Source organism: Dermochelys coriacea, chromosome 13, assembly GCF_009764565.3.
Source record: "Dermochelys coriacea isolate rDerCor1 chromosome 13, rDerCor1.pri.v4, whole genome shotgun sequence".
Classification (NCBI taxonomy): Eukaryota; Metazoa; Chordata; order Testudines; family Dermochelyidae; genus Dermochelys; species Dermochelys coriacea.
The window spans coordinates 11,783,771-11,811,269 of record NC_050080.1 but is presented as its reverse complement, the minus strand read 5'-3'; the positions used below and the strand labels follow the sequence as shown (position 1 = coordinate 11,811,269).

Below are 27,499 nucleotides of genomic sequence, written 5' to 3'. Positions count from 1 at the left end.
CTCACTTCATGGGATGCATCCGATGAAGTGAGCTGTAGCTCATGAAAGCTTATGCTCTAATAAATCTGTTAGTCTCTAAGGTGCCACGAGTACTCCTTTTCTTTTTGCAATGCAGGGTGGATCAGAATTTCTGTAATAAGTACTAGTAATTTTCCCCTACTGTGTGGGCACATTTGGGAGTTTTCCTCTGAAGATACATAAACATCTCCATACGAGTGGGATTTTCTTGTGATTTCAGACTCCTAACAATGTTGTTACCCAAACAGTACTCTGCCAGTATTTGCCCTCCACCACATCTGTTGTCACTGGCTTCTAGTCCTGTAAACATTACAGACCACGCATAAATAATAGATATAATTTGATCCACTGGATAAGATATTTCTAACCTCTGTCATTAAAGAAATAAGCTTTAACAGCAAACTAAGCTGCATATAGTATAATAAAGATGACCTCCAGCTATACTTCTACTTTGTCCCTTGAACTTTAATTCTTAGTAAAATGATGTCAACAGGTGCAGAAATTGTACACAGAGCCCACAAATATAGTATAATCTACGTAATTACTGTGATCAAAATTCCTCACTATACACCTAAGGAAGTCTCTCATACTAGTGGAAACTTTCAAAGAGCAAGAAATGCTAAATGTTATTGTTGCATATATAAAATTAAACAGCTCTTAAGACAACACGATAAAAATATCAAGTAATCAGTTATTTACTGCACTTATTGATTAGGTATATTCTGTTATGCTTTAATTTTAAATTGATGCATGCATAGTCTAATGGACTGTGATCTAGCATCTCCTGGCTCTGACAGACTCCATCAATGGACTTCGGGGTGGGAGATTCACATTGGACCCAGGCCTACTCTAAGTGAAATCAATGGAACTTCTGCAACATACTTCAAAGTGAGCCAGAAAGGATCTTTAATCACTTTTCAGTTTCCTGCTCTGTAAAATGGGAAGAATAATACTTAATCTGCCTCACTGGGTCATTGTGAAGATTAACTGATTTATGTAAAGTGCTTTGAAGAAGTAAAGCTTTATCTTAAAGTATTATTGTTTAAGAAGAGTACCTTCCCAATAGCTGACATGCCAATAATTAAAATCCCTCCAAATGGGATGTTACAAATTGCACAAGACTTCTTTATATTCATTAAATATTTGTTATATCTGTCTATTCATATTCAAATTTGGATTTGCCAGTACATTAAAAAAATTATATCTACACTCTCCAAGCTATCAGATACAACACTCTTCACAGGGTTCAAATGCTTGCATTTAATAAGGATAAACACCTTCACTTCTGGTTCTCACCCTTCCTTTATTACAGCATTAGGTTTAATAAGGTCAACACTTCCCCAAAGATCTTCTTAATGTGTGCCCTGATATAACAAACTTTGGCTCTGAACCACATTAAAATTCGCTATTACCAATGATAGTGATACTGCAGTGTATATAAATACTAGACTGATATGGATGAGTATATTATTTGAGTATCAATCGGCAAATATTAAAACTATGTAGATATCTATTTTCAGAGTAATATGAAATAAAAACAAAATGTGAAGTCACTGTGCAATGCCAAACTTACTTTTTACTCTCTCTCTTCCCCCCCCCCCCCCGATTCTCCCACAATATGCATCCTAGGGAAGGGTGTCTTTTTTCCCCAACCTCACAGAGAGGTATCCATCAGTAATATCAGGGAACATCTGCATACACAGAAAGGGGCCCATGCCCCTCTAGTATCATCATTATAAATTAGGGCTCTTGGAGCATACTGCAGACTTCCTGCCAAGAGATAAAATTAAATTTAAAACAAAAAAAAAGTTGGTTTCAGAAACAGGATGTCCTTCATATGTAGGGTCAAATTCTGCCTTTAGATAGGCACACAGCTAATTTACTTCAAAGGGAATGGTGAACACACAGCTGATGACAGAATTTGATATTGTAGTCTCTTAAAAAAAAATAGAAAGCTAGTTGGTCTCTTCTACTGCAATTTGAAGTTTCATAGGAAACTAGTCGAACAAGAGACTGAGTAAAGTCTGGATCATGCACACAAAGCAAAGCAGAAGAAAACTGGGATTAACGTGAAGGCCCAATTTTTCAATTTTACTTGTGCACATTCAGCTACCACAAACTCACCCACAGCCACATAACTGTACACGCAAATTAGGCATGCTAATATTTATTGGGTTGTGCTTTTTTTTTAAAAAGGGTCTGAGTATTTTTTCTGTTGATATTTAAATCATTGAACTACTTCACAACCATCTTTTACAGATATGGCATTTGAGGGGGCAGTATAGCCACACAGAGATATAGTACAGTACACAGGTGACCTATAACCTGGAAACTAAAATTTAATTCCACTTAACTAGCCTTTACTGCTTCTTGCAGGTGGCATTACTAATTATTTTAGAAGCAATACCAGCCTATAGATAAGTATCCTTTAATAGATTTGCGATTTGTATATACATTAAACAAAAAAATAAAAACAAACAAAAAACATTACTCAGACCAAAGAAGGGTTGAAAGTGGTGAAACGGACTTTCCAGGCTAGTGTAGCAAACATCAGATCAATTTAAGGTCATAAGATACGCCATTCTCAAGAACACTAGTGCTCCATCATGTCTAATATCCTAACTAACAGTAGCCAAACCCTGATGCCATCGTTAAAAGCTCTGAGTAAGTTATGCCCTGTGTGTAAAGTGCTTGGAGTTCCTTCCTGACTCTGCAGCAATCAGTTTACATACTGAAGCATGAGATTTGATTACCCTCATCTGACCTGGTATAATGAGAAATACTATTGATAATAAAGGTTGTTCTTTTTAAAATCCAGACATATTAAACATATTTCTACAGCAGTGAATTCTTTAAACTAACATGTCATGAGAAGTAATATTTATTTTAATTCATACTAAATTTATCAGCCATTAATTTTATCAAGTACCCCTTTGTTCTCATATTAGAAAACCACATTAAAATGAAGGAACTGATCAGTTGCCACTATAACCTTCATAATATTGACTATTGCAGTAGAATTCCCTGTAACTCTGATTGCAACAAACAAACCAACCATGTTTCTATGTTCTAAAGTTTACTGCACTAGCTTGTAAATATGTATGCACGTGCTTCACTTTACTAACTTGAGTAGTTCCACTGATTACTCAAATTACTAAAGTTAAGCACATGCTTAAGTGCTTGCAAGATGGGGGCCCTGAAGAGCAGCTACAGAACACACTGCTTTTGTTACATACAGAGTGTAAAGAGTTAAATAATCCTAGTTTTAGCAGCCTCTCAACTCATACCAAATAAATTCCACCATAGCTGTAGCCATCTTCACTGACCTTCTCTGGACCATTTTAATCTCAACTCTCTTTCCTAAAGTGAGGAAACCAAAAGTGCACACAGTACTCTGGATATATTATAAGCATGTTTAAAAGAAAATACAGAAAATCATGGACTATTATTTCTAATGCACCCAATATGCTTTCACAATTGCTGACGCTCACAATTCCATTAAACTATCCACTGAGAGGCTTAGCATATTTTCCCACTTAGAAGATCAAGTGAAGAAGTTCAGAATCCATCAGTGCATAGGAAATTTAACTAGTGTAGCCAATATGCACCACAGAATTTGAATTTAATATATCATGTGACCATCCCAAAGGTACTTAAATATCATATCCTGCCGTAGGTTTTACTATCCAAACAATTTAATGACATCAGCAAATACCACCATCTCATTGCCCATTTTCCCCACCCAATCACTAATAAATATATTAATACCAATACCCACCCCTGCAGAACGATTAATCTCTCAAAAGAGCAAAGAACAGTCATTCCCTACATTTTTCTCACCTACTCAATTTTTAAATCTACCATAAAACTTAATTTTTTAACCAGTATTTTCTTTAGTCTTACAAAAGGAGTTTTTAAAAAAAAAACCTATAGAATCAGCTTCAATTATTATTTTATTAATCTTAAAGAATTCTTCTTCAAAGTTTGGCAGCTTTTACAGTGGGGAATGAAAAAGTATCTTACAAAAGTCAGTATTGATTTGACCCTCAGTTGATATTTATTCAAGTGCAGTATCATACTATCCACAATTAGTTTCTCAATCAGCTCCCCTGTAATTTAGGGGAGATTTCCCATTCCATAATTCCCAGGATCTCTTCTGGCTCTTTTTGTTTGATTGTTTTAATAAAAATTAATTGTAGCGTATTACATCTCCTCACCAATATCTCCACTATTTAATGCTGTCTTTCGATCAGACACCATAGATCTAGTTTTAGTGATTTACTGCAATGAGTTGCTTAAAATGCTCCATAACCTTTTCCTTAGGTTATGTCCACACTGCAGCTGGGAGCATGCTTCTCAATGCAGCTAGAGAGATACGTGCTAGTTCTGTTCCAGCCACTGAGCTATAAATAGTGGTCACATGGAACGGGCAGTGGCTCAAGTTAGCCATCCAAGTACATACCAAGAGGGTTGGGCAGGTTTGCACTCAGGTGGCTAGACTAGCCCAAGCTGGCACCCGTTCTACCATGCCCACATTGCTATTAGCTCGAGCAAAGCTTCCATCTACCTGCAGTGTGAAGCAAGCTCCCAACTGCTGTGTAGACATGCCCTTTCAGACTAATTGCAGCACCTAGCACAACTGATCTAGACTGGGGCTTCTGGGACCTTCTGTAATAAAAACAACAAGCTATCTAGACCACACACTGAGTTCTCAGATTTTGCATCTTAATTCTAGGTGCTCTTTCACACCAACTAGGATCAGTTTATACCCTGCATTTTTAATTCAACATCAAGTTCAAAACTAAACAGGTGTCATTAACAAGACTTCAAGTCAGACATTTTTCTCTGTCTGTCCATGCCATAGTAGTGATAATCAACATGTTGCATTAGGTCTATTTCAATGTGAAATTGATAGTGGTACATATAGATTGATGTAAATAGACATATACAAAGCACATTTTTCCATTATTGGATCACCACTCTAGATTCAAAACTGCAAAATGATAAAAAAAAAACCCTCAGATGAGGCAAACTTGAGCTCCATCCCCCAAACCAGAAGGTTGGCTTACAATCATAAAACTATTTCAGGCAAGTTACCAGGACAAATGACACTTCTGCTGATAGCCTTGGCAAAGAAGCCAAGGACTCACTGGCCATAGAGAATGAACTGCCCTTTCACCCCTGGAGATGGTACCCTCCAGATCAGTCAAGGCACATTGGCAGGACACTGTGGGAGGTTTGCTGTTGCTTGTACATGCTTGCACTGAAAACAGAAGAGTTCAGCTGGCAGACAGGCATCTTTCACTTTTTCCAATCGAAGGGGGAAGAATTAGTTGGCAAGACATAAATAGACTATTTTCTGGTTGGATTATAAGGGGGGTTATTTATTTATTTTAATTGTGGCAGAGAAAAGCAAAACAGAACAGATTTTCAACTCTACTAATAGGTTTAAACTGCAGATCCAGTTACTTTGGCTCCCCTTGTTATTAATGGAACTTTAAGGTAGGATGTACTGAGCTTTGAGAAGCTTCTTTCGAATCCAGTGTGGGCACACAGAAGTGTATTAGCCAATCTGCTCCCAATTTAAATCCTCTGCTCAACAAAGGTACTTGGTGTTGTTTGAGGTCATGGCACAAACTTAGCAAGCAATAGCCCTCTGTTTAAAACCAATATCCCAGAGAGAAATGTATGAACTGAAGTGCAAAACACAAGCATAACTCTACAAATCCAGACCTGCAAAATTTCACCACTTTAAAGGGTGATTCCATATAATTTTCAATTAGCTTTAAGACAATTTTTATACCCCAGTCTCTGAACTGCCATCCCCACAAATCAGGGACAGAACAGGTCCCTCAAAAGCAACAACTTTAAAAACGCTCACAATTTTTTTTTTTCAAATAATAAGCTCAAATTGCCATCCAAAGTACCAGTTAGTACCACACTGGGGTCCAAAAGCCGGGGCTCCAGCCCAACCAGAATGTCTACACTGCAATTTTATAGCCCCGCAGCCTGAGCGCCCCCTCTCCCCACAGTTCAAATCAGCTGACACAGCCCCACCATAGTGTTTTATTACAATGTAAACACATTCTAGGAGTCTGTGGCCCTCAAGCCACTAAACACATATGTACTCAAGACATGTATGTCCTCAACTTTAAGTACGAGTTGTCCTATTGACAATGGAGCTTCTGACATGCACATCCCTTTGCAGGATTGGGACATGAGGCCCCAATCCTTCAACAATGCTTTACATAGACACAAAAATCTGCTATGCAGAGCTCACTGCATAATCAGGGCCAAATAAGGGAGGGTACAAATAATTTTGAGGGAGATTTTAAATGTCACATTGAAGCATTCTGTAAAAATCTGCCATGAGTAGAGGAGATGTTTTTAAAAGCAGACTCAAAATTAATCCATGATTGAAGTTTCCTTCCAAACAAAATCAGTGGCAGTTCTGGAAAGTAGTGCAATCACGTTTTAAAAAGTCACAGTGAGAGATGCTAAAGAGAGAATGTACGAGACCTGCAACCTCATCGAGACAGACCTCAGTAGGATAGTGAGAAATTTGTAGAAAACTGGGTGAAGGGAGGAGTATTACAGTAACAGGTTGAACATGAACTCCCCAATATTCTTCACTAGCACTTGAGACTATATCACAGAAAGCGATCATACTTTTTTCCGTATCTCTGTAACTCTCACAATGGCACAAGAAACGCAAAACAAATAACCACCTTGTAAAAAATTGTTGTCCTGTGTGTTTCAATTAATCATTTAAAAATCTCACTCATTCAAATGATCAAAACAAAAAGTTCTTGTCTTAGGCCAACTGCTAGGAACGTCCTTTGCAAACAACAGAACTAATGTCAACTTTATAAACCTGAAATGAAGAAAAGCTCTGTAGAAGATCGAAAGCTTGTTACTGGACTAACTTCTATCGGTGGGAGAGAAAAATATTACCTCGCCCACTTCATCTCTCAACTTTATAAACAATACAGACCTGAATGTAAGCTCCTTCACTGGCAATTAACTGCATTTCAGTTTTTAAAGTATTATTTCTGCAACACCCAAATGCGTGCTAGGCTTTTTGCTAAGCAAGAAATACCTTATATCTTCTGTGTATGACGAAAGATTGACATTTTGGGGTTACAATTAGACATGCAAAAAATTATGAAAACAATTTAGAAACATCCCTCAAAGTATCATGGGTTATGACAGTTCTGAATTAACTTGTCCCCTTTTCCCCTGTTATTCAGGTGTCCATCCCATGTATCGAGATCTGACAAGCCTCCTTCATTTAGGGTTAATTCTCTCCCTTCTGTACTTACAGCTTTCTGTAATGTGTTTTAGAGAGATATTTAAAATAAAATAACCTATCATTTTATAAAGCGTTTTAAAGCCCCCAGCCCCTTTCCTTTCTTACAATAAAGGATTTTACCGGGTCAATGAGCGTTTAAAAAAAAAAAATCAAATCACAACAGTTAGGTGGCATAAGGCGCCCTAAAAATTTAGCTTAAAACACAAAAATGACTATATCAGCGACCCCCTCTGCCAGCAGCAACATGAAAATTCAAGGTTTCAGAGTAGCAGCCGTGTTAGTCTGTATTCGCAAAAAGAAAAGGAGGACTTGTGGCACCTTAGAGACTTAACAAATTTATTAGAGCATAAGCTTTCGTGAGCTACAGCATCCGATGAAGTGAGCTGTAGCTCACGAAAGCTTATGCTCTAATAAATTTGTTAGTCTCTAAGGTGCCACAAGTCCTCCTGTTCTTTTTATGAAAATCCAAGCCTGCGTGTGTGTCCGTGTGTTAAATAAGAAAACCCAAGCCCACTCTGATCTTTCACCTAGCAGCAAAACGAGCCTCACAAGCCTCTTTCTTTCACCCTAATCTGGGTGAAAGCGTGGGGAGGGAGGAGGGGGGGGGGGCGGTGCAGAAAGGAGCATGTGGGTGAATGAGTAAAACAAGTAAAAACAGTTACTCACAATCATCTAAGTCATCCTGCAAATCCACAAAATACAAAGGGATCCCTACAAACAAAAACAAAAGAGAGAGACACGGGGGGGTTGGTTTCACAAGGCTCTCTGGAGAGACAGAGGAGGAGGAAGGAGGCGCGCACGAAGTTACACGGCCGTTCGGCGTTAGTCACCCGCGCCCCCCAACACACCCGCGCCCCCCACACGGAGCAGGAAGGAGAGGAGGGAGAGCTGCTTACCAGCCATCTTGGAATGGACATGGGGAAGGGGGGGAGGCAGAGGGCGGAGCTGCCTGCGCTGCTTGACCCCTGCTGAACCCCAACCCCCCCCCCCGCCGCCACTATATTTTAATACACAAATGCTGCCCTGGAGGCAGGTAGCCCCCCCAAGCGCCCAGGTAGCCCCAGGAGACAGGAAAATTACAGCCTTTAAAAAAGTGTGCCCTTGAAGGAAGGGGGGGGGTAGTCAGGTGACTCGTATGGGCTGCCCAAGATGGCGTCTGGTGTGTGGCGCCTGAGAAGCGGGGCTTACCTGTAAGCAGTGAGGGGCGGGGAAGTGGCCGGGGGTTCTCTGTCTCCTCGGGAGACCCTCCTGCCTGTGCTTAGGGTGGGGAGTATGGTGATGCGGGCCTGCGCCTCTGGTTCTGTTTAAGGCAGCAGCCTCCCTGGCCATGGCTCTGAGGGAGCTGAAAGTTTGCTTGCTGGGGGTAAGTCACCTGCTGGGTGTATCTGGGGTGATAGGGAAGGGGGGGACTGCTATTGTATCCCCTTCCCCGGTGTGGTCTTGGTGAATGGGGGAGGGGATTGGGGGGGGAGTTTCCCTCCTAGAGGGATTCAGTTGCAAGGTGAGGGGGGATTTCTTTCTATGGTCACGAAAGCCCTTAAAACTGCTTTAAAGCGAGGGTGGTTTGTGACGGTGTTTTTCCTGTGGTGAGAGGATATTTTTATCTTTTTCCAGTGCTCGTGTTGATTTCTGCATTATCCGTTTGTGTGCTCCACTGAGACGCTCCACAACAGCTAGTAAAGCCTTTCTCTCTAGGAAGAATGTTTCTTGTCTGTGTTTGAGACACAAAGTAACACACACTTTTATTTTCAGGGCTCCCCTATTTAAAAAATGGTCCTGTGTTGAAACTGTTCGGCTCCCATCCCCCTTGTGCTGTCCAAGGCTTTGATCGTTTGAATAATATTTAGCCCTTGTATTTATGTAGTTTGATATCAGACACGTAATGCCATTTTCAGGCTTCAAAAGCACTCCAAATACTAGATAATGGATGAAGGAGACTTCAAAACAAACGTGGGTGAGACTTTAAATCTTGTTTAGAAATATATACGGCAAAATCTTCATCTCAAAAGACAGACGTTTTTAAAAATTCTTAGCTCCAAAATGAGAGTGCTCCCAATCAAAGGTCCTCCAAACCAAATCCAGCTGGTCAGTTGGAGCTTTTTCCTGAACTCACTCTATTGGTAATTTTGTCTGCTCCTAAACAAATGAAATTTGACAGGTTGGACTATGTATTTCCTGGTTCTAGATAGTCTTGTTCCCTCTTCCTGGAAAATTGGTATATATTCCCTAATTTTGTATATCCGGTATTTGGGGGAAGGTAGTTGACATGATTGCTTCCTAAATATGTTTATCTTTTGTTTACATCAAACTCTACCTGTGAAATCTTTGTGGAGTGGGAAAAGGGAGAGTAACTAACTAAGAAAATTTCCCCTTCTAAATGCCTCAGCCAGGAAATTACTTTCATCTCCCTTTCTCTTCTTTATAACTTTCTGTTAAACACTAAAATATGTAAGTGACAAGAATAGTGTATTTCTGAATTCCCCTCTCCTCTCCTCCTCTCCCAAAAAAGGAGAACCCTTGAGACGATTAGCACAAACTTAAATTTTGTACGAATTAGTGCTGTAGTATATTGCTGATTATGTATCTTATGACTTTAAAAATAAACTCAATATTTGTGGATAATCTAAACTCTATCCCCAGATGTACAGATACTCTTTTCTTAATTCTGTGTATTATATAATTTTTTAACATTAGCTTTAATCAAAAAATTTAATCTGGGCTGCAAAAACTGTGGAAAACAAGCTTAAATGAGAACAAGCTTGTTTTATTGAAACATTTCTTAATATTAGGTTTGGTAAACTATCTTTTTCAAATTTGGGGTATACATTACCTGATTCTCTCATCTGAAGATTGTGAAGTGGTTCAGCTATGTTGTATTTAAAGACATGTGAGCAATCGCACATCTTAACTTAGTGCTGCAAGTAGATGCAACTTGAAGCATGCCTTTTTCTTTCTTTTATTAAGCTTGAGTTGTTGTAGTTACTATTCAAAACACACACAACCTAGTGTTAAATTTCTAATGTGTTTGGCACTATTTTAAACTGTGGTTTGTCATCTTAGAATTCCTCCTCTCTTGCTCCACGCAGCTATGAGATTAAAAAATATATTAGTTTCAGGTATGTCTCAGAAGATGTTTAAGATCTTTCATTAATAGGGCAGGACTCAATGACTCAGAGTCAGAAATGTGTTTGTAATGCTTGTAATAGTGTGACACCCTTGATCTACTTGTATGTGTTAATTACCTTATTCAGCTACAGATGTACACTTTAACAGTTGAGGTATAAAGCAGCAGCTCTTTCTCGATCTCCTGTACAAATATCCCTAATTCAAAACAGGCACTTATGCAGACTTTTTGATGGGGGAGGCATGGTGGGAGGGGAGCATACAGAACAACCTATTTCAAGAGATGAACATAATAGCTTTTTGTTTAAGTCTTATACAAAGCTATCAAATATCTTTTATCTGTTTTGGGATAATGTATCTTAACAGAGCTATCTCCTGTTTCAACATAAATGTTATTTTTTCGCTCTTCAGTTTTTCAATTTTGCTGCACTGAAATATTTTGATTACTAAGACCCTGATCCTAAGAGTTGTTCCACTTGGTTGGACCCTCACTGATTTCAGTGATGCTCTCTATAGGAACTGGGATCAGTCTTTCCATAAGGAGCTTATTGCAGGATTGTGGTTTAAGGGCTTGTCTACACTGGCACTTTACAGCGCTGCAACTTTCTCACTCAGGGGTGTGAAAAAACACCCCCTTAAGCGCAGCAAGTTTCAGCGCTGCAAAGCACCAGTGTAAACGGTGCACCAGCGCTGGGAGCTGTGCCTCGCCCCCATGGAAGTCGCTCTGCCGTGACTGCACAAGCCAATGTAGTTGCCAGTGTAGACTAGCCTTAAATGTGCCCAAGTGTTTATGGTAGCTAAATTCTCATTGGTGTAACTGCTATGTTATTTTTCAGGACACTGGTGTAGGCAAATCAAGTATTGTGTGGCGATTTGTAGAAGACAGCTTTGACCCTAACATCAACCCAACAATAGGGTAAGACACTAAATAAAATGTATTTGAATTGTAAATAAGATAGAGGAATATATCATTTAATCCTGAAGAGTCACATATGAAACACACTGCATGAAGTAGCAGAAGTTGGGTAAAGCAGTTAAATCTATCTAAGTTTCATTTCAGTGAAAGAAAAACGCATGCTCTGAATGCTGAAGTGGGAGTCAGGAACTCCTGAATTCAGTCTTTGCACTGACACTGACTTCCTGTGAGGCCTTAGGCCAGTCATTTGGGGCTTGACCAGCAAAATTGCATGTAGTAAAAGCTGCATGCAAATCAGCAGTTACGTACATAACCCTCCATTTGTATACACAGATACATGATTTTGAATAGCCAGTCGCAACTAATGCACATGGAAATAAGTTAGTTTTAAAAATCTACCCTTTAACTGCCTTACAGTGTCATTATAATGACTGAGATTTCTATATACCCTTAAAGACTAAAATGCTAAGTGTTAATATTCTGGCTTCATGCAGATTCAATGTTTATGCTGTAGGGCAGGTTTAAAATCTTGTCCTGTTTTTGTATTAATAATCTTAACTAAAATATCCTTTAGGCTTTTTGGATTATGAACAAATAAGTGTGTTCTACTGCTAATGCAAACCTCCATATCTGTTTCTCATTCATCAACAGAAGAACATAAATCTGTGTCCACTTTATGTTGAGGCACCATTCTTGAACTTCAAAAATAACTGAGTACAGTAACTATCTGGTTGCTCGAGTTTTTAAACAGTAATGTAAAAACAAAGTCTCCGATTTTTCTCGGATGTTTCAAATATTAACAATGATAAATATTTTTGTCAACTGCATCTTTTTCTCCTTCCTAACTCTTTCTTTAATTAGATTAATATAAAATGCATATTCCCTTAACTAATAAAATGGGGTAAATACAGTAACACTTCCTAATAAAGATCAAGTGTTTCCTCTATTGCTTTGAAATATCTAGTTTTCCTTTTCTATGTTTTAATTATGATACACCAAAATGGATTAAATACAATCATGCTGTTTAGAAATCCTGTTCTTTTATTAACAAAAGCTACATGTAAGAACAGACACGTAGATCATTTTATGTCAAAACTTAAGGGCTACAAGATTTTATCTGTTAATTAATCTACAGCAGAGGTTCTTCATGTAGGAGTTGTGAGCGCTCTGCCCTTTTTATATTACTAAATGGAGTGGGAGCAGGGAAGTCCCAGCTAGATGTGGGGGCAGGAGGTTATGGAAAAGCTGTGTTGGGATAAAAAAGGTTGAGAATCATTATCTGCAGATATATTCATTAACATATTTAAAGGTGTTCAGGTGCCTAAAGATGCAGATAGGCACCTCAGCTTCCAGATGCTCTTGCAGATCCCGTTGAAGTGCCTATCTGAATCTCTAGGCACCTGAACACTTTTAAAAATCTGTCCCTGCTTCTTCTTTGGACTGATGGTTGGATAGCTATCTTGTGCAATCATTGCAACAACAAAGACCCTGATCCTGACACTGGATCCATGCAGAAGTGTGGCCAAACATCTACATGCAGTCACTAAGTAAACTGGTAGGATGATACGAACTCAAGTGCTACAGCTCTGCCTATCTTGTATCACATTCAGCCATGCTAGTACCACCAAGATAATCCAGTGCTTGTATAAGATCAGTTCATGGATGAAGAACAGCTGGGGCAAAGATGAACCTGAGCAAGAGAGGTTGTGCTGGAGGGCAGAGTTTACAGCGCAGATGCTATCTCCTTTGGCTGAGGGTACACACTTATAATGGGTCAATTCAGTCCATAGTTTAGGAGTGCTCCTGGTTGCCTTTCTGTCCCTAAGCGCTTACATAGCAGTAGCTGCGAGTTACGCTTTGCTTTCTACCATCTCCATTTGACTAGGAGACTCTCTTCCATCCTACTATATTATACCCAAGGTCAGGGCATTCAGGCCATTGCCATGTCCCATCCAGACTACAGCAATGTAATATACCTGGACATGAAGTCATCAGCCCTTAGGGAACTCCACGTAGAACAGAACACTGCTTAAAAGTCCAGGATGCTGAGGAAACAATCTGTTTCTCTTGATAGCAGATCTCTCTGGTTTGTGCACCATCTCTGCTTTTCCAGTGCCTGACTATTATAGATTCTTGAATGAGAGAGCAAGCTGGTTGAAGCTTAACCCGGCTTAGCTGGATGTGATGCAAGTTGGTTGAGGCAAGCAGCTAGGAGTTGCTGCCTACCCCAATATTGAGGATAATTAAGGTAGTTCCATTTCAGGGGTATTTTTGGATTGCTGTTGGAGTCCCAGATAGCACTTTGAGCTGTAAAAAGCTGCCTTTTTTTAATAGCACTTGCCACAACGAAAATCTTCATTTCTCTCAAATGCAAAGCTTGGTGACCTCCATTTTGTACTATACAACGTGCTCTGTGTGGAACTGTCCACAAAGACAGTTCAGAATATTCAGCTGATTCAGAATAGAGCAGCACAGCTGCTGAATAGGAGTTTCTGTAGAAAGTGCATTACACCAGTGTTCCATTGACTGTACTATCTTCATATACTCTTCAGGGTTGATTGATTGTTAAAGCCTAATTTGTTTTGGCTCCTAGCTACCCAAAAGATTTTTTTCTCTCCATGTGTCTCATTCCAGCCACCACTGTCAGATGAGACACTTGTGCTAACAGTCCCTATATCTGAAGCTCTGGGGATGGGAATGGGATGTCTTCAGTGGAGGTTCTGCAACTCCAGAATTCACTTCCACTTTGGCTAGAGTTTAAAATTCCGAGCTTAGTACAAAACTGATTTATTTAATGGTGTCTTGCCTAAGGGGTGCTGAAGTCATATACCCTTAACTTTTATGCAGTGAGCCTTTGGAAGTTTTGGTAAACTGCTTTCCAACAATATATGTCTAGTGACATTAGTAATGTGAGCATTTTTTAAATGAACAATCATAAATTTGACTGTGAACATCATCACCAATATAACTACAGTTATAAACAGGCTCTTTCCTGGGTGCCTTGATATCAGCAGTATATCCTGCTGCAATAACAGTAGCAACCCTAATGCCCAAAGCTAAGAAGAGTGACTTTTTCTGAAAGACAAATTTAATTTTGTTTAAAGAGAATGGGAAACACCTTAGATTCATTAAAGATGAAATAATTTAGAACTCAAAAGTGAAGAGTATCTGAAGTAAATTTAGAGTGGTAAATGAAAATGGACTATTTGCTCTCTGATTCGCACACACTAGCACAGAACTGCAGACCTGCAGTGGCTGAATTGCAAATGCTCCATCTGACGACTTAAATCAAAATACAACTGTATTCGTTGGAATCTTTAAAAATAGTTGGTAACATTACAGCTGATCATAGATTCTGTAAAATCTGTTATAAAACTTAAACTTTGGACTAGAATTGATGTGATAGTATGCCGTGAATATTTACAATCCAGAAGGGATTTCTAAATCACAAGCAATTTATATTAAATGTTGGGGCTAAACTATTTGAGTGTCTCTAAAGAAAATTGGGATGGATATAATACCTGTCTCTTCTGAAGAAATTGCATAAAGATTTGCCCTAGTCAGATGAGGCTGGGAGAGTGGGTTGTGGGGGATGGTGGGACTGGGAGCATTATGGGGAGCTGGTGTGGGGAAAAAACAGTTGGGTGAGAAACTGGCAGGAGTGGGAAGAATGGCTGGACAAGGAGACTGGGACTAGGAATCCATCATGGGAAGGAAAAGGGGGCGATAGATCTGACAAGGAGCTATGATGCAGGGGGAGAATTAGGAGTGGGGGTAGATTAGGATGTGTAGCCAGTAGGAGAGAAGGACAAGACAGACTGGACAAGGAGCCGGGGGGGGGGTATAACTTGAACTGCCTGGGCAAGGAGACTTGGGAGAGGGAGTTAGGGTCAGGGGACAGAACTGGTACTGGCTGTGAGAAAGGGGAGAGATTAGGAGTGGTAGGGGCTAAGACTCGGACAGCAAGCTCAAGTGGGAAGAGCCTATGGACAAAGGCAGGACTGAGACAGTGGAAGGTATGGGATGGAAGGGATCAAGCTTAGGCAAAACAGGCAGAAGTATTTGTACCCACGACAGCAAAACGAGCAGAAGAGTCTGTGTTTGCTAGATCACACCACTCCCCTCCAAAGCCTGGAATGGAATCCCAAATTGCTGAGTCTGACCATTCCTCTGCTGTCCACAAATATTTGTGAAACCCATGGTGAACTCTCTCTCCTCTTCCCCCCCCCCCCCCCCATGTGTGGTCCACATACAGTAGGACAACCTACTACTGCTTTCAGTTAGTCTTTTAGCTCAAGTTTTAGAGGTTTGTCCAGTAGCGGTTCCAACATGGCCAATGAACCATGTGGGTGTCAGTATGATGTCACATGATAGAATTTTTTTTTTTCAGTTTGTTTTTATGTGTAATTTCCTAGATTTAAAAACTTAAAAATTAGAAAATTGGCCCCTTTGTGCATTGAAAAACGGTCATTTATACACTGTAGTTTAAATGATGAATTAAAATGTGTATCCATACACTTTAAATACACACTAACCATCATCTGTTAAGGGACATCATATTCATGGTCTGCACATTTTACCTCATTCTTGTTGTGCAGCAGTGTTATAATGTAAGAAAGTGGCAGTGCTTACAATGCCTATAATAGACACTTTCTTTTAACATGCTACTTTTCCTTATCCTTTGTTCAAGTATATAATTAGTTACATTTAAATCCACTGAAGTTTGGCTCTCTTACCCTTGTGCTTCGGTATTAACTTGTATTAAGGTCATTGTAACCTTTTGTTCAGCTTGTTTAAAGGAAACTTAAAATCTTGCAGTCTTTGTGCTAGACTCTAGCTAAACCATCTGAGGTGATGAGAGGTTTTAACTTCCAGGGAGAACTTGAGAGCTTTCTGCTTTCCTTTTAAAAACAAATACATTAAACTTAACTATTACATACTCCCTTACTGTTGAATTGTGTTGATATACTCTGTAGCTGCTATTAATGCGTAACTGAAATTATGAAAGGGCTTATTGTCATAACTTCTATGACCTGACAATACTTAGAGCCCAGGAGGACTCTAAAGCCTGAGTCACTGAACTTTAGTGTCCAATACTGCCTCCTGTGCTAAAGACATTCACCCTTTGGCTTCATTTCTGTAATAGGCTTTGGGTTGGTGGACTCCTAATTTCGGTGGGGCTCTATGCAGGTCCTGACTCCTGTGTAGAGTTCACTGCAGGATCAGGGTCTTAGTTTTCATCTCAAACTTGAAAAATTCACACCCTATCTGGCACTTATCAGACTTTTTTTTTTTTTTTAAGCTAGTAAGTGCACACAGACCTTTATGCCATGGCATACTTCAGCAGGCAACTTCAGTTGCTGTATGACCTATTGACATCTTTATGGGGCCCTCGCTCCTATGCTAATTATCTGGTAAATATGCAGTATTTTGAAAGACAAAAACTAATGTAAAGAAACAGTTTGAACTCTCAAAGCATTAACAAAATACACATGCCACCAAAAAATAAAAAGTTACAGCACCTTGTACTCTTATTCTGCCGACCTAAATTCAGTGTAACGTTTCTTTTGCAAGAGTGGATGATATCAGTAACACTTAAAGCAGAGCTGAGAACTGTTTCCCTGATGAAGCAACCATGGTAGGTGTTGGGGTTGTCATCCAATTCTTTCAGGAAACATGAAGAATCCTGGCATTGGGTTCTGGCAGATTTTTTTTTTTTTAAAGGTAATCTCTTGAAGCCCCATCGTTTCCATCCTCCTGCACAGAAAAATTATATTTAGGGAGCTGTGGGGAGGAGGAAGGATTATGGCCCTTCTTTTGAAAGTGCTGGGGATCTGCAGGTTTCAGGAAACACTGATGGGGAGAGGGCTTGGGGGCAGCACTCTCCACTGCCTTATTCACATTCCAAACACCCAATTAAATGTTGGTGGGAAGTCAGCATTAACTTATCTGCTTTCAGTCTCTGCTCTGTGGGACTCCCCAGAATGGGGTTGGCAGCCAAATTTTGTGTCAACATAAGTCCAGAAAGGGCTAGTGCAGAGGTTCCATGCGGTATCCCTTCAGTAGTTCCTCTAATATTCATGTGTATTTTCGTGAATTTGTTGTGGTGTTCCTTTGTGTGGGGGAGGTGTGAAGAATGCCACTCTCACTCCCCAGCTGCTTCCGTCGCAATGTAAAACCTACATCCCCTCACCTTCAACAGAAAAGTTAAGAGGAAGGAGAGTGCAACTTTACAAGGCTTCTTATCCCCTCTCTGATCCCTTGTACTGTATTCTGTTAAGGTGGAGTTCCAGTGTGTAAGTGTGACCTAACTGGTGCATGCATCCTTGTCTGGGACCTATGCACAGTAATTAATTTCAGACATTATGTATCATGATCTTAATCAGTTTTATATATAGTAAAAAGCACTTCACTTTTGAAAAAATGACCTGTTTTATGAAAAATTATGGTATTAAAATCAATTGAAAATATTGACCTTTTATATATAAAAATTTGGAGATATGAACTAATTATACTAGAAATAGTTTTTTCTTTGTATTTGCATTTTGGTAACATTACACTAAATCTTTCAGAGCGTCTTTTATGACAAAGACTGTGCAGTATCAAAATGAGTTGCATAAATTCCTAATCTGGGATACAGCTGGACAGGAACGAGTAAGTAGAGCTGTTATTTTCCTCCTTAGTTTGTAAAGATTTTTTGTGTGATCAAATTCTGTAAATGTATGTTTTCACACATGATTCTTTCAAAGTACACTGGAGACAAACCCATGATAATTTATTTAATCAAAAATTCATCTTTCACCTTGGTTATTTGGCTCCCCTAGGAAAATAAATTATTAGAAAATGTGAATGTGCATTGAAAAACGTAATCCCAACTATACATATATAATGATGGGGGTCTAAATTAACTGTTACCGTTCAAGAAAAAGATCTTGAAGTTATTGTGAATAGTTCTCTGAAAACATCCACTCAATATGCAGTGGCAGTCAAAAAGTGAACTTAATGTTGGGAATCATTAAGGAAGGGATAGATAATAAGACAGAAAATGTCATATTTCCTTTACATAAATCCACATCTTGAATACTGCGTGCAGATGTGGTTGCCCTATCTCAAAAAAGATGTATTGGAATTGGAAAAAGTTCAGAAAAGGGCAACAAAAATGATTAGGGGTATGAAACAGCTGCCATATGTGGAGATATTAATAAGTCTGGGACTTTTCAGCTTGGAAAAGGGATGACTAAGGAGGGATATGATAGAGATCTGTAAAATCATGGAGAGAGTAAATAAGGAAGTGTTGTTGTTTACTTCTTCCCGTAACACACGAACTTGCGGCCACCAAATGAAATTAATAGGCAGCAGGTTTAAAACAAACAAAGGAAGTATTTCTTCACACAACACACCATCAACCTGTGGAACTCCTTGCCAGAGGATATTGTGAAGGCCAAGACTATAACAGGGTTCAAAAAAGAACTAGATAAATTCATGGAGGATAGGTCCATCAATGGCTATTAGCCAGGATGGCCAGGGATGGTGTCCCTAGCCTCTGTTTACCAGAAGCTAGGAATGGGCAACAGGGATGGGTCTCTTGATGATTACCTGTTCTGTTCATTCCCTCTGGGGCACCTGGTATTGGCCACTGTCTGAAGATAGGATACTGGGCTAAATGGACCTTTGGTCTGACCCAATATGGCTGTTCTTATGAACTTGATTTTTTTTCTAAAAAAAATTCATTTCTAATCTGATTGTGTTAGAAGTGCATGTCAGGAAGTTTTTCATTTGAAATACAAATTTTAACCTGGCATTCTTTCCAGAAGAAGAACTTGATGGCTGCTTTTGCAACATACTCACCTTTGAGGGGATGCAACAAACTTATTCAAGACTTACAAGCACGCAAACTAAAATTAAAAAGGGAGTTGGAGGAAGTGTCTTTGTGCTGCATACTAATTACCTTGCTTATGAACTACAGGCAGCAACAACAAAAGCTGCAATTATGTATCAAGTTTTATAAACCTGCCTGAAGCTGTTCGGCAAAGGATTTCCATTACGTATTAGAGTTTCATTCTATTCATTTGAATCATGTTTGAAAGCAGTGGGAGAATGTAGTATGCTGAATCCAAAGTAGGGCAATTCATGAGGAAGTATATCTGTAAATGGCTGACAATTGGTGCTGTCGGCTTGTATGAAGTGAATATTTCCTCTTTTCTATTCTTGTCCCTGGAGTGATGCCCTTTTCTTTTTTCCATGCAAGTTGTACAACACTTTGTCTAATTGGAAGAGATGAAGATGTCCTCCCCTACCTCTGACTCAGAGCTGCAGATTCTGTAGACTTCTCCCTCCACACCTTGTGAGTGAGGGGTTATTTTTTGGGAGAACATACATCTTGAGGCTACAGTGATATAGGAACAAGATTCTGATGCTTCATAAGAAGGTGTCAAAGTCACCTCAGTTCCGTCAGCAGACTGCCACTAAAGAGTGCTCCTGACAGCTACTGCTGAATCTACAAGCTCACGTGCATCCATGTATCCTCATTCTCCCTTCCCCCACCTCCCGCCCCACACAGACAGTATGTTTAGAGTTCCTTTACAAACAATACTTCCACCCTTCCAAGTGATCAGTCAGGGCAATGTGTCTTTTTTTATATTTATATTTTTTTATATATATATCTATATATAATATATATATATTTTTTTAAAATTAAAGTTTTAAACGTGGAAGTATTAATGCTTCATAGCAATTCAGTCAAATACAAACTCCAATGTCATAGCACAGGTCAGTTACTAATAACCCAATTTATCAGTAACGGCTTCTGGTGTAAGAGCAAAACTCTCTTGTGCATTAGGGAACATACATGATGCTCCCAATCTCTGTTGGCCCGGGAAAGAAAAACTGACCAAGCTCAGGACTCTTTGTTTTTTCCACTTGCCCATCAATCAAATTGGGCAGCCACTAGAAACCATGGTAAACTCTCTTACCATAACTTCATGTGTCTTGTAGGGCTCTTGAATCCAACACTTGACTTTATATCAAGTACTGAATGTGGTATTGGATTTTATATCAAGTTTTCAATGATTTGTAAGACCACTCTGATAATAATAAATGACACTGTTAATCACTTGTGCATCTTCTCCTTTTGCAAGATACAAATTCTAAGGGGAAAATTACATACTACCTGAACTTAATTTGGACAATGCTTACAGGTTCAAAAGGCTAAGTCTTGTAAGGATTAAAGAGATAGTGATAATGTAATGCATCACAGAAACAGGATTTATTCATATACAACCATAGTTGAAACTTTTTTTTTTCTGTTTTGTTTTCCAATACTGGTACTGGGTTTTTTTTTTGTTTTTTTTTCCTTTACAAAAATGTTTGTACGGCTGCCAGATAAGATCTAATTTGTATTCACTTTAACACAGATGGCTATGAACAGTCAAAAAAATACAGTGTGGAGAAAATCTTATTGCAGAATCTTTGTACAGCAAAGGAACTTGGTGTGCCTTAAAATGAAAGGTTAAGAACATTGGCTAGGAATGGACCAATTACAGAAAGGACTGATCAAAGCTGCTAGTCAGTTCTATCAGTGACTCTCGTGCCCTGAAACTTCCATGACAGTTTTCTGTTTCTGCGCCTTCTTCAGCAAAAATTATAACAGTCGCTACACACTTTGCAGTTTGGATAAATTATTGGCTTTCTCAGGTTTATTAAGAACTGGCATCAAACCACATATGACCTCAGCCATCAGGGTTTGAGCACAGTGTTAAAACACAGGTGTGGTGGTCCATATGAACTACTGAGTTCCCAACCAGTATCATCTGCTGTTCCCCATATTTTAGTTTTACCATTTGCTGTATTTTAACAATGCACTTCCAAGGCTTATCAGTGAGTAGTTCTTTTTCAGCAGGTTGCACAACTCCTTGTCATTATAAACAGCTTGATTTTTTTAAGCTAGAACACAATATTTCACCTGATGTAAATTTATTTCCCACAGATGTCCCTGAATTGTTGTATTTAACAAGGAGGGGGAAAAATCAAGGACTTTAGAAATGCAGATTTTCTGTGACTAACACTGTCTCTGTTGTAAAGCAGTTTGATTCAGGTTGGGTATATTTCCATTGATAGCCAGTTCAAACTTTTTAATCAGATTTAAACAGTAAGTTAGAGGATCACTGACTACATGTAAAGTATGCCTTAATTGGCATTCATAGATACTAAGGTCAGAAGGGACCATTCTGATCATCTAGTCCGACCTCCTGCACAACGCAGGCCACAGAATCTCACCCACCCACTCCTACGAAAAACCTCACCTATGTCTGAGCTATTGAAGTCCTCAAATCATGGTTTAAAGACTTCAAGGAGCAGAGAATTCTCCCTCAATGACCTGTGCCCCATGCTACAGAGGAAGGCGAAAAACCTCCAGCGTTCTAAGGCACTAAAATATCTCAATGTCTGCTTCCATTATTACAAATAAAGGCCTCATATTTAAAAATGAAAACACATCAGTTGCTGTCAAGATATTTTTCCCTCTTCTTTCTTTCCCTCACCCTACTCTTTACTTCAGTTAGTCATTCTAGAACTGTATTTCCAATAAGTTCTGATGTCTTGGAACCCAAATGCAGAAAACATTAATTTGGTGTGGTGTTGACTAGCTGGCATCTCCCCTCCCCCAGTCCATATTTATTTACTCCATTTCTCTTCATGCTAATGGAAGCTTTCATTTTTGGATTGCATCACACTTAAATTTAACACTTCATTTGGGGCACTTCTGCTCAAGTGTCAGAAGTAACTATTTCTCTTTCATTGACTAAAGTTAGTGGTTGAAGGCAATTTCATACTATCTTAGTTTTGTCTATTGTCCATGCTGCCAAATTCTTGTGTTATACTGACGCTCACTGGTAATTCTGTGTTAAAGCTCAAATCAGAGTTGGGCTGCAGTGCGAGAAAGCTGAATTCTTTGAACAGACAGCTGAAAGAAAATGTAGTTTCTGGAAACATCTGTTTTGTTAAAGGGAAAATTTTTTTTTAACTGCTGACTATTCCTAGGTGAGAAAAGAAATCAAAATGTTAGTAGGCAGGAAATGAGTAATAGAAGATCAGCAAGTGAAAGCTGGATTTTTTTTCCCCCAATATAAATAGACATCAAAAAGCCAGGTAGTCAAATAGTCCACGTAGTGGTTTATCAAATATGTTTCCCTTTCCATTCTAAGTACTTATGGGGGGGAAGGGGGATATTTCACCCTTCTGGATGAGTTGGGTGCATCACACATTTTCTCCCTCCTACCTGTCAAACGTGTATTTTCATTCTGTGCACTTTGTGTAAAGGCTTATTCTCAAAAGAAGAATATTGTGAGCCAAATCTAAATGGGCTGGGATTTTGTTTTATAACAAAGGAGATTTTTAGGATGTAGAGAACTGCTCTCAGCTGAACTATATTAACCAAAAGGAAACTAGTATTTTATTATAACCAAATAAGTCTTTGTAAAAAGCTACATTGTCTTCATTATTTTTATTTTTATAGATTTCTTATTGAGTAGTAAGTAGTGTATATAAAGCCATACATCAATACACTGCATCTATCAGTTAATTATTCTGTTCTTCCACTGACACTTCAGCGTGCTAGATGAGTTGTTTGCTTTTTCTTACCTTAGCAGAATTTCTGAACACGGCACTCTAAAATAACTACTGTTTTAGATGCAAAGCATGTGTTAAAGTAACCATTGCAGTTTCTTATGCAGAAAAAAAGCAAGTAGCATTCGTGCAAGGATAGTGGCCTGATCTGTGTACTGCAGGCTCGTTCAGATTTGTAGCAATTGTCAGTGTTGCTAAGTCCTGAGATTTCCTGCAAGTCTTATATTTGGTGTGTTTCCTAAAGCCTTTGCTTCAAGGGTCAAGTGATTGTGAGACTCTCTCAGCTTTTATTCTTCCTTCACTTTTTTTCCCCCCTAACTCTCTTTTGGTTGAAGGGGAAAAGCTTGAAAACATTAATCCTAAATACCAGAAGGTAAATAAAAAGAACACAACATTGTTTGTTTGTCTTTTGTTTTTTTATCTCACTTTTATGCCATTCTCAGGATGTTTTGGATTGGTAATAATGTACACTGGTTCTTCTTACTCATGTCCACAGAAGGAAAAGTATCTCAAAAAGGAAGAAATGTATTCAATTCACCCCACCCTTTCTCTCCCTCAGTGTTCAAAATTAGGCATATATCCTGTGTGTATTGTCTATATCTGTATAGCTATCTTTTTTTTTTTTTTTAATGGGGGTGACCCATTCCATATCTCACATAACTGTCAGGGTTCCTTCTGTAATTTCGCTTTTGCAACCTGGCTTTTCTGAGGACTATGAACTAGAGACTAAGATAACACGAGTCCAAGAATTTTGCTTCATGCCTTTGACATTCTGTATTGCTCCAGTCTCTTATATCCTTTCTTTTAATCCCCTCTCTCACAAAAGATTAGTCATTGCTATAAGATTCAGCAGTATACTCTATCTTCAATAGAAGCAGCCCTCTTCTTACTTGTACTAGATTCCTGCTATCCCTGAAGCTGAGGCTTGGAACGGAAACCTCTCTCCTGCATCCACATCTAAATGAACTTGTACAGACTGCCTGAATAGTAACCAGAAAATGGAGTTCTTTAACAGTGAGTGGTCTTGGAGGAACAGAGTGGTTTACAGGTTTAAATTATAGTTCTACTCCGCCTTCTTTTGGGAGTTAAACCACTTCTTTACCAGCTTTATTTGGATTAAACTCAAATTTTGTTTGTCGTCATATGGCTTTATTTATAGTCCATTGTACTATAGTAACCTTGCACTACTAGCACCCAAAAGTATTCACTGGCTAGCCTTTGGCTAAGATTGCTTCATATGAAGCTTTTATATCTTGCTGGCAGTCTTTGTAAATGTAAGGATACATTTTCCACTAACCAGAACTCTTTTTCCTATACTAGGGCAGTGAAAATTGGATTAACTGGTCAATGAGCCACATGATCTCTGCCACAGTATTAAATCCATTCTATATGATGTTTCTCCCTACAGTTCCGTGCTTTAGCACCAATGTACTACCGAGGCTCAGCAGCAGCTATTATAGTTTATGACATCACAAAAGAGGTAAGAGGAGATTATAGAACTATATTGCAAACCAACACTCATGTATGTTTTGTTTGGCCAGTTCTGAATCTTAATTCTGTCTCCCTTCTCCATACCAGGAAACCTTCTCAACATTAAAGAACTGGGTGAAAGAACTTCGACAACATGGACCTCCAAACATTGTTGTAGCTATTGCAGGAAATAAGTGTGACCTTAATGATGTAAGGTAAATTGATGTCAGTCCAGTGCAGGTGTAAGTTCAGATACAAAGCGATGGTACTAAATATTTGTTAGGAATATTAAGGGATTTACCAAGCCATGAAAGATATATAGTAATTAAAAAATGCAAGTCTTTTTAAAAACTAGTACGAGATGTCTAGCCCATTTTAGAAAGGCTTGCAGTGTCTGTAACACTTCATCTTATTAGCAAATGTTGATCCTTCTGGGAAAGTTTAAGTGGTTTTTGCTGATTCAGGCACCTTGTTACCCCCACCAATATAAAAGAGGGTAGGAGCTGTTCTGGGGAAAGTGGATCTAGAACATGGGATGAAGTCCTGAGGAAGGAATTCTAGAGGCAGCCAAGTCTTGGAAAAGGTTTGAACTCAACCTCTTTATTACTGATGTCTTGGTTAATGAAGTCAAGCCCCAAAAAGGGAATGAGTTTGGATTCTACATAGCACGTGGACTCTTTTCAGAGCAGGTTGGGAAAGGCACCTACTCACAGACCTCTCCTTTGTTTTATATTTTACTACCACAGCTGGGGTCTCAGCTAAAACAGGTGGATATGTTTTTAAAGAGCCATTGCAAAGTTGGTTGACATTGATCCCAAGGGAGACGGGACTGCAAAATTCAGTCACCTGGTATTTTTAAAAATACTGAAATTTCAGTTACCTAAAGAACACCAATATAAACCTTTAAGAAACATGTTTATAATCTCCAAGGATGAAATGGTATGAAGTAAATAACTAAAAGCTAAATATTTGTAAGACACATACTGCATGCTTTGCAGTGGTCCTTGGTGTTGGTGAAGCCAAACATAGTTCTATCCCTCCTAATGGTTTGGGGCCTGATAACACCATAAGGTGTGAACATGCTACTCCCCATTGAAACTGATGAGTGACAGGACTCCTGAACTTTAATGAGTGTAATACTTAAAATGCTGATGGTTTTGTATGACTTTTGGCAGTCTGACTTAGGACTTTGCTGCCATATGCAGTGTACATGCTACTCTAGAATCTTCAATTTTATTGACTAGAATTATAACTTTAAGATATAAACTATTTAAATCTACATGTGATACTCCTGGGGGAATTCTGCGCCAATAAATTAAGAATTCTGCACACAGTATTTTAAGATTCTGTATATTTTATTTGTCAAAATAACACAATATAATCACACCAGTTTCCATTATTTTTGGTCATTTATTTCAAAAAGCTGTCAGCAAGTATGTCCATAACAACATGTACAACAAAAAAATTCAAGAAATGTTTTTCACAAATAGATTCCTTACTAGGCATCTTAATACAGAGCTCTAAGTAGTAATTCAGTTAAACTACAATATAGAACCGTATTTCTTGCACCCCTCAGAAGCAGTGCAAAAGGCTTGGGAGAGTCAGGGGTAATGGAGGAGCTGAGAGAGAGGGGAGTAAATTGCTGGGAGGGAGCCTGGGTGTGAACTTGGAGCGTTGTTGGGTATGGGTGGGAAAAGTATGGAACAAGTATTTTTGGGGGGCGGAGAGGGATTGTTAAGGAGCTCCCCCCCATGCAGACATTGTCTGACCCCTAGCCTCTCCCATTCAGTCAGGCGCATCTGCCCCATCCCCATTATCCCTGCACCCCCATGTGGCCCTGCCCTCCCACCCAGCCACTCTCCTGTAGCTCTGCCCCCCTCCCCCATCACAATGTGGCCCTGCACCTCCCTCCCCCCCCCGTGGTCCTGTGCCTCCACTCCCATTCAGCCCCTACCCCAGTCTGTCCTCCCCCACTAACCCTTATGAGCCCCTCTGATTTTCCCCCAGCCCCCCACGCTGTCTGTCTCCTCATAGCTCCTGACCTGGCCTGACAGGTGCTGTGAAGAAGGCAGGCTCTTTTTCTTCCCTCGGTGGCCAGGAGCTGCTGCTGTTCCTGCAACATAGCACCCTCTGTTGGGCAAAAGGTGGAACTGCAGCAACATTTCAGCAGAAGCTTTTTTCCTGTGCAAAAAATTTTTAAAATATGCATGGCTCATTAATTATGCATGCATGCAGTAGCGCAGAATTCCTCCAGGAGTAATGTGAAAATAGCATTGTAACATTAGGAATTTTAGCACTTACTGCCAATCACATGGTAACTAAAGTTGCAGAAAAGTTTCCATTATATTTGCACTTGCTTTAATTCCATTTTTGGCTGAAATTTTGTTTGGTATCTGCCCTAAGAGGAAGTATTCTCTTAAAGCCTCAGGTATTGCTGTTTTTTTTGTTGTTTGGGTTTATTTTTCTGGGGCAGGCGCGTGACTATTGTGCACTATATTTTATAAAACACAGACAAATTGGAATCAATTGAATATGAAACTTGGAACATAGTCCTTTGAGAGAAGCACATCCTTCACCAATTTTGGAGAAAAAAATTGTTAGATATCAATAAGGTTATTGATGTGTTTGAAAATTTGTACTGAGTATTGACAATAGACAATTTCATTAAGTCTAAGAGTTTGCATTGCTTTCAGGAGGTTGAGAGCATGCATGTTTCCCTGAAGAGTGCACTTCTCAATGTATGTTAAGAACTGCTGACTAGAGCCTGACTAGATAAGACAGAGTGCACACTGAACAAAAAGACAACTGAATGCAAAAATAATGCAGTAATGTGGCATTAATAGTTCTTCAAGTGCTTGCTCATGTCGATTCCATTCTAGGTGTGCATGCGCCCATGTGCGCAGCCATCAGATTTTTGCCTTAGTGGTATCCCTAGGGTTGGCAGTGGCACCCCCTTGAGTGCCGCACTCATGCATCTGTATAACAGTCACTGCCGGCCCTTCACCCCTCTGAGTTCCTGCTTACCGCCCATGGTGATT

General features: G+C 39.3%; 2 protein-coding genes across 6 annotated transcripts in view; one reads left to right on the top strand and one right to left on the bottom strand.

Moving 5' to 3' along the window:
- Positions 1-8,656, bottom strand: part of LOC119841755 (serine/threonine-protein phosphatase 4 regulatory subunit 1-like) — a 41,524-nt gene extending 32,868 nt beyond the window's left edge. Inside the window, exons 1-2 of one of the 5 annotated variants that reach the window (XM_043496234.1) lie at positions 8,519-8,656; positions 7,997-8,041 (exon numbers count right to left, since the gene is read on the bottom strand). Coding sequence is in view for 2 of the 5 variants with exons in the window: in XM_038369327.2 (XP_038225255.1) it covers positions 7,997-8,041; positions 8,227-8,233 (52 nt within the window). In the remaining 3 variants the exon portion in view is untranslated. The other 4 variants (XM_038369327.2, XM_043496233.1, XM_043496232.1 and 1 more) reach the window with 4 other exon arrangements.
- RAB22A (RAB22A, member RAS oncogene family) overlaps positions 8,556-27,499 on the top strand; it is a 33,459-nt gene continuing 14,515 nt past the window's right edge. The window contains exons 1-5 of the mRNA XM_038369331.2: positions 8,556-8,693; positions 11,290-11,369; positions 17,942-18,023; positions 24,400-24,471; positions 24,570-24,676. Coding sequence (XP_038225259.1) covers positions 8,658-8,693; positions 11,290-11,369; positions 17,942-18,023; positions 24,400-24,471; positions 24,570-24,676 — 377 coding nt within the window. The 5' untranslated portion in view covers positions 8,556-8,657. The remainder of the gene's footprint in view (positions 8,694-11,289; positions 11,370-17,941; positions 18,024-24,399; positions 24,472-24,569; positions 24,677-27,499) is intronic.